This window comes from Acanthochromis polyacanthus, chromosome 17, assembly GCF_021347895.1.
Source record: "Acanthochromis polyacanthus isolate Apoly-LR-REF ecotype Palm Island chromosome 17, KAUST_Apoly_ChrSc, whole genome shotgun sequence".
Taxonomy (NCBI): Eukaryota; Metazoa; Chordata; class Actinopteri; family Pomacentridae; genus Acanthochromis; species Acanthochromis polyacanthus.
In genome coordinates this window covers 2,426,807-2,440,554 of record NC_067129.1, presented here as the reverse complement: position 1 = coordinate 2,440,554, position 13,748 = coordinate 2,426,807, and the positions used below count along the sequence as shown (strand labels likewise).

General features: G+C 38.5%; 1 protein-coding gene and 1 long non-coding RNA gene across 4 annotated transcripts; one reads left to right on the top strand and one right to left on the bottom strand.

The window, feature by feature from the left end:
• The first annotated feature begins 1,554 nt into the window (after positions 1-1,554).
• dub (duboraya) lies at positions 1,555-11,976 on the top strand. 3 transcript variants are annotated; one of them, XM_051937365.1, is made up of 8 exons: positions 1,555-1,643; positions 6,939-7,028; positions 7,341-7,409; positions 8,801-8,872; positions 8,963-9,202; positions 9,946-10,167; positions 10,207-10,452; positions 11,514-11,976. In XM_051937365.1, exons 1-8 carry the CDS (start codon positions 1,638-1,640, stop codon positions 11,535-11,537), a joined length of 969 nt encoding a protein of 322 aa, XP_051793325.1. In that variant the 5' UTR covers positions 1,555-1,637; the 3' UTR covers positions 11,538-11,976. The 3 variants fall into 3 exon arrangements, with proteins under 3 accessions (XP_051793325.1, XP_051793324.1, XP_051793323.1); XM_051937364.1 differs by having other exon boundaries at positions 9,946-10,245; positions 10,285-10,452; positions 11,514-11,975; XM_051937363.1 differs by having other exon boundaries at positions 9,946-10,452; positions 11,514-11,973.
• On the bottom strand, positions 1,822-11,546 carry LOC127530504 (uncharacterized). The gene is made up of 3 exons (XR_007937084.1): positions 11,440-11,546; positions 8,829-9,184; positions 1,822-7,014 (listed from the first exon to the last, which is right to left on the bottom strand). It is a non-coding gene; the product is annotated as an uncharacterized LOC127530504 (long non-coding RNA).
• Positions 11,977-13,748: the final 1,772 nt, after the last annotated feature.

The following is a 13,748-nucleotide window of genomic DNA, read 5'->3' as shown; positions in this document are numbered from 1 at the left end:
AACTTCCCCACCGGGCCGAGAAGACATTCTGTAGAACGACGAGCAGCTGCAGTTTCCTTTATCACCCAAATATCACATCAAAACACAGCGGGGTGGACAAAATAACAGAAACACTGTGATAAAAAGCTCCTGAGGCTACTGTCTGACTTGTTTGGTACAAACGTGATATTTTCACATTGAGAAAATATCAACAAATATCAGCTAAAACGTTAGGAGTGAAGCTCTGCTGATTTTTCCGACTGTCTCGTGTTGGTATTAACATGTTTTCATTCAAAAGATTAGCAAAAATCATTTTATCACAGCAGGTTGGGAAGACATGCTTTCTTTTAAAAGAAATAAAAAATATACATATTGCAGTTTGTCTCATTAGTCTACTTTACTATCGTTAGTCTATTTTTTTGTTGTTTTGTTTTTCGCTTTTGTCATCTTTTGTCTCATTTTTGCCGTTTGTCCATTTTTTTTGTCCCTTTGTAACTTTTTTGTCTCTTATTGTTTTGGTTTGTGTCGTTTGTCCCATTTTGTCATCATTTTGTGTCTCATTGTAGTAACTTGTCTTGTTTTTGCTGGCTTTTTTGTCTGACTTTTGTCATTTTCATCATAAAGCAAAATCCTCTTTGGTTCAGCTCCAGATGAATAAATGTTGTGCTCCTTTGTAGACACTATGTGATCTGGAAGTTGTAATGTAGAAACGATAAACTGAGGCTGAATGTTGAAGAAATGTAATTTATTTTTCATAATAAATGTCAGGTTGTTCACGATGTTTTGTAGAAAGATAATATTTTAAATGACAACATTTTCAGAATGTACTTTTTTTGCACTAAAACAAAGGAAACATTAAGAATTGTGGTTATTTCAAGGTTATTATGCTGCGATTTTACTGGTCCGGTTCACTGGAGATGAATTTGGGCTGATGGTGGAACTTGAACTAAAACGAGTTTGACACCCCTGGTCTGGAAACTCTTCCAAAATATAAAGATTTCAAACTATTTGCATCTGAAAATGTGAGACTTGCGTATATAAAACTTGTACAACCACAATTACAAGAGCTTAAAATGGTTAAACATCCTGATCCGAAAGAGAAACTAATTTGACAGTCAAATTTTACTTTCTTGTTTTTTTAAAAAGAGGAACACATCGATCTACTGCAGGAAAATTAAAAACACCGGAGAGCATTTGTAGTATCCAAACTCGTTTACATTTAGCGTAAATGTAGCATCACTGCGACAGAAAGACAAATAATACAAGGAAAAACTAACTGTCATATGACTATTTGGTAAAAATTCCTGCCACCAGGTTGGGACTAAGTATCCTGCTAATATATGTTTATATTTTTCATATATATACACTGACTAGACACTCAGCTGGGTCCACATTTTATTGCTCAGAACTAGTAACAAGGCAAGTTAATGTCAGTTAAATGTGTGTTTACAGGGTGTGAATTGAAGTTAAACCATCTTCAATTGATCAACATGCAGAACGAGCAGCAAACAAACACAGAAATGATGAACATGTGACAGAACATGAGCTGCCGTCCCTCCCTCTCTCTCTGCACTGACTCTGGTTCTATATTTAACCTGCAGGCCTGCACTCGCTCTTTCACACGTACTCGACAGAAACGCCGACGGACGACCGACAGGATGGAGGTAAAACTCTTCAGATTCTTCTTTTTGCTGCTGCTGCTCACATTACATGTCTGTGTTTGGGTGAAAGTCAATCGGACAGAGGAGTAAACGGTTACCGCTGGATTTCACTTTGCGCCGTGATGCAATAATAAGCCTGCAGGTTAGATTTGGCGGAAAGCAGCGGACAGAGGAAACCAAAGTATGCATCAGATTTCATCGACGCTGTCATTGTGGAGTTTGTGGTGTCGTCAGCTCGTTTAGTCCGTGAATTATGGCTCCGTTTGTACATAGATCACATACGCTAAACATTTAAGTTCCCGAATATTTGAAATCAGCTACAGTTCTCAGAGAAATTACCATCTGTCCAATATCTTATCTTCCCTTCCTGGCTGACGTATTGGGAGAAATAGTTCAAACATTTGTTTTGTCATTTTTAGATTTTACTACGACTCTCAGGTTTGATTTTACATCGGTTTCATTCTTATTTTTGGATGAATGCAGCTCAACTAACCACTCATGGCGTCCCCCAGGGCTCAATCTTCAGCCTACTGTTTTTCTCCTTTTATTAATTGCCTTAGTGTGATGAAAACCAAATTTCAATATTGATTTCTATGTAGACAACTATCACATCTATTTCAGTTGGACAAAAGTATTTTTTTGTTCTTCTTTCTACTGCTGCTGCTCACTTCACATGAGCACGTTTGGATAAAAAAAAAAAACAGTCAGAGGAGTAAACAGTGGCTGTTTGATTTCTTTTCACATGACGATGCAATCATAAACATTCACGTTAAAGAGACGTGAAAGCGCAATAAGCATGCTCCATCCATCAATGAAAAAACAACCGATGCATAAATGTAGCTCCTACAATCACAGGGAAATGAGCCAAACATTACTGAATTAAAGTTTTGTTTTTTCTGCCATTTACACCATTTACAGTGGTGTCTGTGTGCGTTTGCTAGCCGCTAACCTGGAAGCTATAATTCTGCCGCTATATCCTTCCATGCTCTGGTTTAACAAGGTGGAGGACACGTGCAAAAGACTTCTGCTGCCACAACTCTACTAGGCTGTCTTCTCTGTTTAAATCCCACATACTTGTTTTGTCTCTGCAAATCATCTATTTGGGTTTTAGCTCCATTGTAGCACTGATCAGTACGTCATTTCATCTTGCATTTCTACGGTTGGTTAGTTGTAGAAGGTCTAGCAACAGTCACACTGTGAGACGATCACCCAGAACTTCTGATAGTCAGAATTTTATGGCAACTTGTCTTTGATCACCATGACAACGGCCATCCTTGAACCTGTCTCACAGTGTGATGTAGGACCACCGATTTAGAGTCAAGACCAGAGATCACCACAATTGTTATCTGTCCTCTGGGACAGCCGAAAATCGCAGCGTGCAGAGGCCTTAAGGGAACATATGAGCTTCACTTATTAAAAAATATACTGAATTTTGAAATTACCAGGATATACCATAGAATAACAATATGAACACACAACCCAATGAGCATGCACAGCAGAAAACAGAAATATTACAGACTCAAAGAAGAAAATCCCACTTTGTATTAAGCAACAAGGCACAAACAAACCGGTTCAATGAAAAATAATAAACACATAAAAATAAAATAGACCCGGGATTAATCAATATTTATTCTGTCTTAACCTGAGTGCCCTCTCTCTTTAGCTTCCAGTATTCAGCATAGTTTAAGGTTCGTTGGAGCTCATTGACGAATAGAATGCTTTATAGTTTACAGTAACTCATACCACACCTGTAGACTTCCTGTCCGCAGACTGGTCTCCCTCCGTAGGCACAACAACCACTCCTGCAGACAGCAGACCGTCCTCGGCAGCCTCTGTGTCGGTCCTGCAGCCCTCCGCTCTCATTGCGTTGTTGAAGATCCAAAAGGTCATCCCTCCACGCAGCTCCGGTGAGCTAAGCTAACGTGGCTAGCTCACTCCGCACAGTAACAAAACACTCCTCTGGAACCGAAGACAACACTCAGTGGCAGCGAGACCGAACAGTTCTTAAGCAGTCCTCAACAACAACAAAAACTGATTCCGATAAGATGTAAAAACATTAAAGTCCATTGCTTTCCAACAATTACACCCGGCTGTCCGCCAATTTGTCTCTTCCCGCATTCTACTCCACAAGGTCGCTTCCTGTCCGTGAGGTTACAGACGGTAAACAGGAAGTAGAACTTTAAACGGTTAAAAATATCATTAATAGAACAGAATTATTTCTATATTTGAACCATCTTGACAATCTTATATAATCTCTGAAAATGTAATATAAACTATTGGGCTTTTAAAAAAAAAAAACACATAATTTGACTTGCAAACATTAAATTATGCAAAAATATGTACGCACCACCATATTCAACGAACAAATATTAGGCAAAGAACAATAAATAACTGACATTACATGCTATTCCTTGAGAAAAATGTATTTTATTTATTTCTTTATCCATTTATACAGCAATGGGTATAAATATGTCAGATTATAGCAACAATGCTAATTTACATGCTAGGTAAAAAGAAAAAAAAAGACGGTGATACAGAAAGACAATAAATCACAAAAGCACACTCCAAAAAGTACACAAAGAAAACATAACTGTGAAACAAAATAAAACATAAGACAATAGGTCATATTAAAAAGACAATAGGTCACAATAAAAGGCCAGCAGGTCACAACAAAAGGTTAATACATCAATAAAAGATCAATACATCACAATAAAAGGACATTACAAAGTGCACAAATTAAGAACATATCAGTGTTTAATTGGGTTAACTCCAGCGATGACAATTATTTTGAAAAGAGCTATAAACAACTGATTTAATCAGCTGGCCGATAAATCAATCGGGCCCTACTGTTTACCGTCTTCCATTTAGAGTTGGTTGGTTCTGCCATTACCGGATCAACTGCCCATTTGTGTGACGTAAGTCTACTTGGATAAACTGCCTGAAATGTGTTGCCATAGAGGTTTCAGGGATTTTTAGTCATTCTGTGCTGCAGATGTGTGAATTGTGTTAAAATTTTTAATCAGATAAACCATGATGATGGAAAAATAGATTTTGATAGGGACTTTTACAGCTTTGGCCTGTTTGCTTAGAAATGATTGCTCTGCCAAGGAACATGGTGAAGTTATGTGATGATCGGCATTTGTGAATCTTCCATCCGTTAGCAACTTTACTCAAAAACAAACTAACGGATTTGGATGAAACTTTCAGGGAAGGTCAGAAATGACACAAGGACCAAATGATTAGATTTTGGCAGTCATGTGGCTTAAAGTCTGGATCCACGGATTTGTTAAAGATTTCTGTACGGTGTCACTAACCATGACAACAAGCGAGCAAAACGTCAGCTGGCTGCTGACGATCACGTTTGTGATCCCACTACAGACCCTCCGCTGAGGACCACCAATATTGATAAAACTGTAACTATGAATAATTCCTATGTTTTAAAGAAAATTTTAATAGTTTGAAGACATTTTAAAGTCATTTTGGACCCATTTGTGATTTTTTTTTAGCTCTTCCCAGCCATCCAAGAGAATTAACTCATTTCTGACAGGTTTTGAACAGTTAGGGAAGATTTTTTTTGAGAAAGTTCTGGACTAATTTGTGGAATTTTTAGTAATTTTGCACAAATTTTGGGTCATTTTTGACCAATTTTGACAACATTTAGAGAACACTTATTTTATGAGGTGAAATGTGAGTCATTTTGGATGCGTTTTCATTGCTTTGTCATTTTTGGAACCCTTCTAAGCCATCCTATATGTTTAACTCATTTTGGACAGATTGTGAACAGGAAAAGAGGATTTTTTTTTTTTAGCAAGTTCTAGACAAACTTCTAATCATTTTGGACAAATGTAGAGATTGGTTAAAGATTTCTGTATCTTTGCCAGATTTGTCAGTGCATTTTGTGACTTTACTAGCTGCAGTTAAACATGTCTTTTGGAGTCTGTGACGGATCTTCTATTCAAGGTCTGCTGGTCGGTAAACTGCAGACTGGACGTAGTCGGACATCCTGATATTTTTGGCATTTGACACATTACGTCCGGGGACACGCTAAATCTTTGTCTGGCAGACTATACAGAATGTTGAACACACCCAGGGTCAAAGTGAGGACTCAAGATCTCACACTGGTCCCCACAGAGGCATCTGTACACACACACATTGAAAAAGTGGAAGTGGTTTAACGGTTGTTTCTTCATCACTTTCTACCTTCAGTTTGCGGGTCGGCTGTGGAAAGACTGACTGTGTGATTTCATTATCTTTTGAATGTCAGCGATGCGAGGCCTTCAGCTGGATCAACCCCACGTCAACAGCTGTGTGTGTGTGTGTGTGTGTGTGTGTGTGTGTGGATGGACGTCTATCTCTGTGAGGACCAGGGTGCTTTGTAGACCTTCTGAGGACATTTTGGGTCAGCAGAGCTTCAGAGGCTTCAGCTGTCGGGTCCTGTACGTCCTCATGTGTTGGACTATCGGTGTTGGACGGGCAGTTTGGAAAGCTGGTGGGGGACAGATGGTGGCATTACAGCAGAAGGGTAGTGTTGGTATTAGTAGTGGAAGTAATATCAGTAATTTACCACTGAAATCTGTTGAATGTTGCAATGATTCCACCCAGCTGATGTGAGGTTTGACTTTCAGCCGCAAACCGATACCACCTGTTGGCTGAACCCTAACACTAATAAATCCACTGGTCCAGACAGACAAAAAACTTGTTGGTGTTGCAGTTTGTGTCTCTCTGTGGTTGTTTTATGTCTCTTTAAAGTTGTTTTGTGTCCATTTGTGGTTGTTTTGTCTCTTTTTAGTTGTTCTGTCTATCTTAATGGTCATTTGTGTCTTGTTGTATGGACATTCTATCCCTCTTTGTGGCCATTTTGTGTCTTTATGGTTGGTTTGTCTATCTTAATGGCCGTTTTTGTTTTGTTGTACGGTTATCCAGTGTTTCTTTGTGGCCATTTTGTGTCTTTATGGTTGGTTTGTCTATCTTAATGGCCGTTTTTGTTTTGTTGTACGGTTATCCAGTGTTTCTTTGTGGTCATTTTGTGTCTTTATGGTTGGTATGTGTCTCCTTGTGATTGTTTTGTGTCTTTTTATGGTAATTTTGCGTGTCTTTGTGGCCGTTTTTGTGTCTGTTAGTATTCATTAGTAGTCTTTACAGTTGTTTTGTGTCTCTTTGTGTCCGTTTTGTATCTCTTTGTGGTTATTTTCATGCTGTTGTGATTGTTTTGTGTCTCTTAGCGGCTTTCTTGTGATTCAGTAGCACATCACTGACAGTTACCTTTCCACAGTCTTGTTGGTTTGTTTCTTTTCTCAGGAGGAGGCTCCGTCCCATCTCTCTGTGGCTGAACTGGCAGGAAGATTTAAAGGCTCGGCTCCTCCACAGAACGCTGCTGGGAATGGAGCGGTGAGTTTAATATCTGATCTCCAACAACCACACAGACACATCCTGCTTTCTCAGGTCATCCTTGATGGTAAAAGCACAATTTACAACATTAGAAAACAATTCTGCAAACTATGGATAACTTAAAGGTAATGATAACCAACAAACAATTCTAAACTATTAAGTGAGCTGTTTCTAAATGATCACAATCAAGAAAGAAGTGGTTGCATGCAGTCTGACTTTAGATATAATTGGGGTACATATTAGTGCTTATTAGTGCAATAGCACAGCAGCTAAATGATGTAATGTTTTTGTTTAATTTCTGTTCTGTTGTAGGAAAAACCAGTCAGACGACGACCGCCTCGGACCTTACAGCTGCCCAAACCAGATGGAGACAACCAGGAGGTGAGACAGACACACAACGAGACAACAGGATGTATTTACACATGAAAACAAGAAAATGTGGAAAAAATGTCCACAAAAAGCAAAGTAGGTAAAACAAGCGGAAGGAAAGATACAAAAGACCAAAGAAAAGAGATAAACCAAATAGAAATAGATATATGCAAAACCTGACCAGAGAGTTTTAAAAAATGCAACAAAAATGACTAAAAAGATATTTTAAAAAAAAACCAAACAGTAAATAATTACAAAAACACAAAAACAAACAAATACACAAAGAAGACAGAAAATAATGACCTAACAGAAATAAATAAGGAAGAAGAAAGACAAAAAGCGACCAAAAAGAGACAAAAATGATCAGATGAAAAAATGTCAGAAAGACACAAAAAATGATCAAAAATATAAAAAAAACAACAGTAAAGACACAGATAAAGACACAAAAGAGACCAAAACAGATGCAAAAAAAGACCAGAAAGACATAAGTTATTAAGGGGGAGACAAAAATAAAGATAAACAGGATCAAAAAGACACGGAAATGATGAAATGGAAACAAAAAAGGACCAGATGTATAAAAGAAGACCAAAAAGTGACAAAATAATCAAATAGAGATGAAAAAAGGCAAAAAGAGACAAAAAAATATTAAAATTAAACAAATCCACAGTAAAGAAAGAAATAAAGACAGAAAGAAGAACAAAAAAGATGTAAAAAAAAAAGACCAGAAAGACTTAAAAATTATTGAGGAGACAGAAATGGACAAAATAGGGGGAAAAAAGACTTAAAGAAGACCATAAAGACACAAAAATGACCAAAAAGACACAGAAATGATGAAATAGAAACAGAAAAGGACCAGTGGTATATAAAAAAGATCAAAAAGAGACAAAAGTCGACAAAAAAGACAAAAATGACTAAAGACGTGATGACCAAAAAGGGTTAAAAACAATAAGACATAAAAAAATTAAACACTCAAAATAGACAAAAATAACTGAAAGGTGACAAAAACATATACACAGTGACCAACAGAACTTAAAAAAAATGCCAGAGAGAGACAAAACCTGACTTATAACCAAATCAAATACATATAAAAAGGCCAAATAAAGAAAAAAGGCTATCAAAATAACAACAAAATGCCAAAAAACAAACTATAAAAAGATTAAAAAAAGATATCACAAATACTTAGGAGAGAAAAAAATGGCAAAATAGAAACAAAAAAGGCGAAAAGGAGACAAAAATAACAGACACCAAAAAAGACACAAAAAAAGAATAGACATGAAAAAGACCAAATACAAAGATTTAAGAACCAAAAGGGACAAAAAACACAAAACAAAACTGACCAAGAAATGTCTGTGTGTGTTTATGTATGTGTGTGTGTATTGTGTTTGTGTGTGTCTGTGCGTCAGCCTCCTTCAGGTGTGACCTCTCCTCTACCTGCCAAAGCCAAGAGGAACTCTGCTCTAATAGAGAAGCTCCAGGTGAGTCCGGCTGCCCTCTGTTGGTGTGACATCACTGTGACATCACTGTGACATCACTGTGACATCACTGTGACATCACTGTCTGTGCAGGCCAACCTCGTCCTCTCCCCCTCGGCTCACTCTCCGAAGAGTCCCGGCTTCAGGCTGCTGCCCCCCTCCTTCACCCCGGCCTCCCCAGGCTCCGCCCCCATTACAACGGTACCCGTCTCATCCTCAGCGACCCCCACCAGCCCAGTCACCGTCGCTCCGGTAACCAAGGAGGAGGGCCCCGCCTCCTTCGAAGCCCCTCCCACAGCGTCGGAGGGATCCATCCTGTCGAGCATCAACAAGGTCAGACAGATTTAAAACGCCGGTTTTACTGATGTGATGCATTCAATGACCCAGAAACACCTGAAACAATGCATTCGCTGTCTGTCAGAGAGAGACAGCAGCAACACACAAACATAACAGCTGCCAAACAACCACAAAGAGACACACAATGACTACTGAGATATACACAATGACCACAAAGAGACACACAAGAGCCAAAAAGAGACACACAAAGACCAGGAAAAGACACACAATAACCAAAGAGTGCAAAATGACCACAAAGTGACACAAAATGACCACAAAGAGACACACAAAGACCACAAAGAGACACACAAAGACCAGGAAAAGATGTAACCAAAGAGTGCAAAATGACCAAAAAGAGACAAAAATCACCAAAAAAAAGACAAAAGTACCACAAAGAGACATAAAATCCCCTCAAAGGGACAAAACAACTACAGAGATGCTAAACCATCCCAAAGTGACACTAAAAGAAAACAAAGAGACACAATATGACCACAAAGAGACACCAAATAACTACAAAGGCACTAAAATGCTACACAGCAACACAATATGTTGTAAACTGACCACAGTCTTTTTGTGTGTCTGCCATTGTTAGAGATCTTTTTGAAGATACTGCTGATTGATTTGATTTCATATTAGAATGTTTAAAGTTGTTTATTTTCCAGTAAATAATCAATTCAACTTCTCATCAGTTCCATTCTGACCTCTCCTGTCCATCTCTGCTCCTATTGGTCCTCCTCCAGGGCAGACCTCGTCACTCCATCCGACGCCGTCCTCCGTCCCGCCGCCACAGGAAGTCCAGTTGTGGAGACGACGTTGGTGTCGCCGGCGACGACGCAACGGAGACGCAACCGAGTGAAGCAGAGGACAAAGCAACGGGAGGACAGGAAGGTCCAACAGACGTCTTAACACCTCCAGAGGAACACCAAACCCACGGAGAAGACGAGCCGAAGAGCAGCAGCGAGGTGAAGGAGGAAGAAGACGAGACGAAGAGCAGCAGCGAGGTGAAGGAGGAAGAAGACGAGACGAAGAGCAGCAGCCAAGTGAAGGAGGAAGAAGACGAGACGAAGAGCAGCAGCGAGGTGAAGGAGGAAGAAGACGAGACGAAGAGCAGCAGCCAAGTGAAGGAGGAAGAAGACGGACCGAAGGGAGGAGAGGAAAGATCTCCATCAGACCCAGAGGAAGAGAAGAAACAGGATTCGACGGAAGTAGAAACTAAGACAGACGACAGAAAAGAAAAAGAGAACGAGGTGATTCTGTTTTCATTTTGATTTGATTTCACTGGTGCAACAAGACCAAACTCAGCTCTGTGTGCGCCGTCATAATGTCTGGTAGAAATAACTTCCCAAAGAGACAAAACAACCAGAAAGAGACACAGAAATACCAACAAGAGACACAAAAATACCACAATGATACGCACAACAATCACAAATTGATGCAAAACCACCACAAAGGAACACACAACCACTACACGGTGACACAAAATTATCAACGCAAGCATGCAAAACAACCACAGACACACAAAGAGACACAAAATGACCACAAAGAGACACAAATCCACCGCTAAAGAGACCCCAAATCATCATAAAGAGACACAAAACCCCCATAAAGATGCTGAGAACAACAATACACAAAACAATCAAAAAGTGATGCAAAACCACCAGGGAAACAAATCACCACAAGGTGACACAAAACGATCAACAGTCATGAAACACAACTACTATGGGATAGAAAGTGGCCCATAGTAGTTGGGTCATTTTCTATCCCAACTTCTGTCCCATTTTCTATCATTTTTTCTATCCCAAAATGATAGAAAATGACCTCAGAGAGACACACAAAGACAAAAAAGAGATGCAAAATGACCAAAAACAGACCCACAATGACCAAAAAGAGACACACAATGACCAAAAAGAGACACACAATGACCAAAAAGAGACACACAATGACCAAAAAGAGCGGAAAATGACCAAAAGAGACACAAACACCAAAAAGAGGTGCAAACGGACCAAAAAGAGGTGCAAACGGACCAAAAAGAGACGCAAAACAACCAAAAAGAGACACAAACACCAAGAAGAGGTGCAAACGAGCCAAAAAGAGACACACAAACACAAAAAAAGATGCAAACGGAGCAAAGAGAGACACACAAAGACCTAAAACAGACAGAGAGTCAGGCAAAACAACCACTACGGGACAGAAAATGACCACTGAGACACAAAACAAAACCACAGATGAAATACCTGTAGCTGAGCAAAAACCCCTGCTGCCATCAGGTGAACGTTCTGATGTTTCATGGGTGATGTTTGGTCCACAGGAGGCGACATGTTTGGCCCGGTGAGGATCACATGATTGGACAGCAGCCATGATGAGCCCCTGGAGGGCGGGGAGGGAGACCCTGCAGCAGCGAGGCCCGAAGGAAAAAGCCTGCAGGGCTGAGATAACGAGGTTTAGCTGCAGCGAGTTAACGAGACGATCTGAAGATCCAGATCCAGCTCAAAGCTTCTAACCTGCAGCACACTGCAACGCCACATTCGTACTTTTATAAATCAATATGATGTGATTTATTCGTTGTTGTTGTTGAAATGATTTCTTGCTGTTTGGTGCCTTTAAAACCGTGACTGATGATTTCTGGTGTTTATTTAAAACCACAGAATGTAAAGGGTCAGCAGGTGCTTCTCTGGAAATAATATGCACCGCTCTGAGAGAGAAATTCTGAAGCCTGATTCCAAAGTTTGTTAGAAAAATAATAAAAAAAATGTTGGATAAAAAAACGGCAATGTTGTTTTATTGGTTAAAGAGAGGGAAAAAAGAGACAAAATGACCACAAAGAGGCATAAAACCATTACAAAGTGACACAAAAGAACCACAAAATGACCACAAAGAGACACAAAAAGATCGTAAAGGGACAAAAAATGGTACAAACATACACAAAACCACCATAAACAGACACAAAACCACCACAAAGTTACACAAAACGACCACAAATAGGCTAAAAATGTTTACAATTATACAAAATGAACACAAGGAGATAATAAACAAATCTAATGGCAGGTTTTGACGTTCAGAGGTTTGATTTTTGTCCAGCGGACTGCGAAAGTGTTAATCTGCCGAGAGAAGGATCTGGAAGGAGGAGCAGCGATTAATGGATAATCTGTTTGATCCTCTGATACACAAATAAAACCTGCAGCCCAGAGGCATGCTGGGAGATTACAACAGAGTCTGACACAGGGACAGAGACATCCAGTCACAAAAAACACAAAAAACGAGCACACAGACATAAAAAACAAACTCTAAGGGACAAAAAACGAACATAAAGAGACAAAAATGGCAAACAGACTAAAAACCAACATTACGAGATGCAAAATTATGTTAGGAAAGATATAAAACAACCACAAAGAAAAAACATGAAAACAAAGATACAAAAAATACAAATAGATAAACAGATTAAAAAAACAACAACTGTGACATAAAGACAGAAAACGAAAAAAGAGACAAAACAAAGATACAGATACTAAGAGAGCAAATACTAAGAGACAAAAATGAACGCAAAGAAACAAAAAAATATAGAAAACTAATACAAAAAGATGCAAAATGATGTAAAATGACCACAAATAGACTATGAATATTCAGAAAGATAAAAAATTAGCACAGGGATACAAGAGACTAACAAAAAACTCATGAAAAAGACACAAAAAAAACGTCAATGAGAAAAAAAACACAAAGACAAAGAGAAGCAAACTGACATAAAATTATCACTAAAGATTAAAAATTTAAACAGATACAAAAATGGACATAAAGAGACGACAAGCACAAAGAGATGTAGAATGATATAAAATCTACCATAAAAAGATTAAAAATGTCAAAAAGATTTAAAAAAACAACCACAAAGATACAGAAAACAAACAGTAAGAGACAATAAATATGACACTAAATAAAATTACTTAGGGCGGCTCTGGGGGTTCATATGGGTTCTGTAAAGCATCTTGACACAATTTGACTGTAATTGGCGCTATGTAAATAGAACTGAATTGAAGAAATGAACACAATAAAACAAAAAATATGAAAAAAATTAAGAAAACTAACACAAAAATGATGGAAAATGACCATAAACTGATAAAAAAATATTCAGAAAGATACAAAATCATCACAAGGATACAGAAAGTGACATGAAATACTAAAAAAAGAGATAAAAACAAACACAAACTGACCAAAAATAACGCAAAATTAACACAAGAGACCAAAAACTGACCACAAAGAGGCAAAACAACCCTAAAATACTAAGATCAGCCAGAAAGAAGTAAAAGTTTTAATTTGACCACAAAATGTACCAGTGTTATGTTTCTGTCAGTTCCTGTAACCGTGAATATCATATTAGAATATTTTAATTTATTGCAGTGAATAATCAATTTAAGTATTCATTCTGTACAGTTCATATTGTGAACCAAACTCCATTCATTCACCTAAACGACCTGCATTAACCACAGCCGACCTTTAATTACTCAGCCCAACGCCACTGCTGACAATCAGCAGCTTTGTCTGAAGTTTCTTA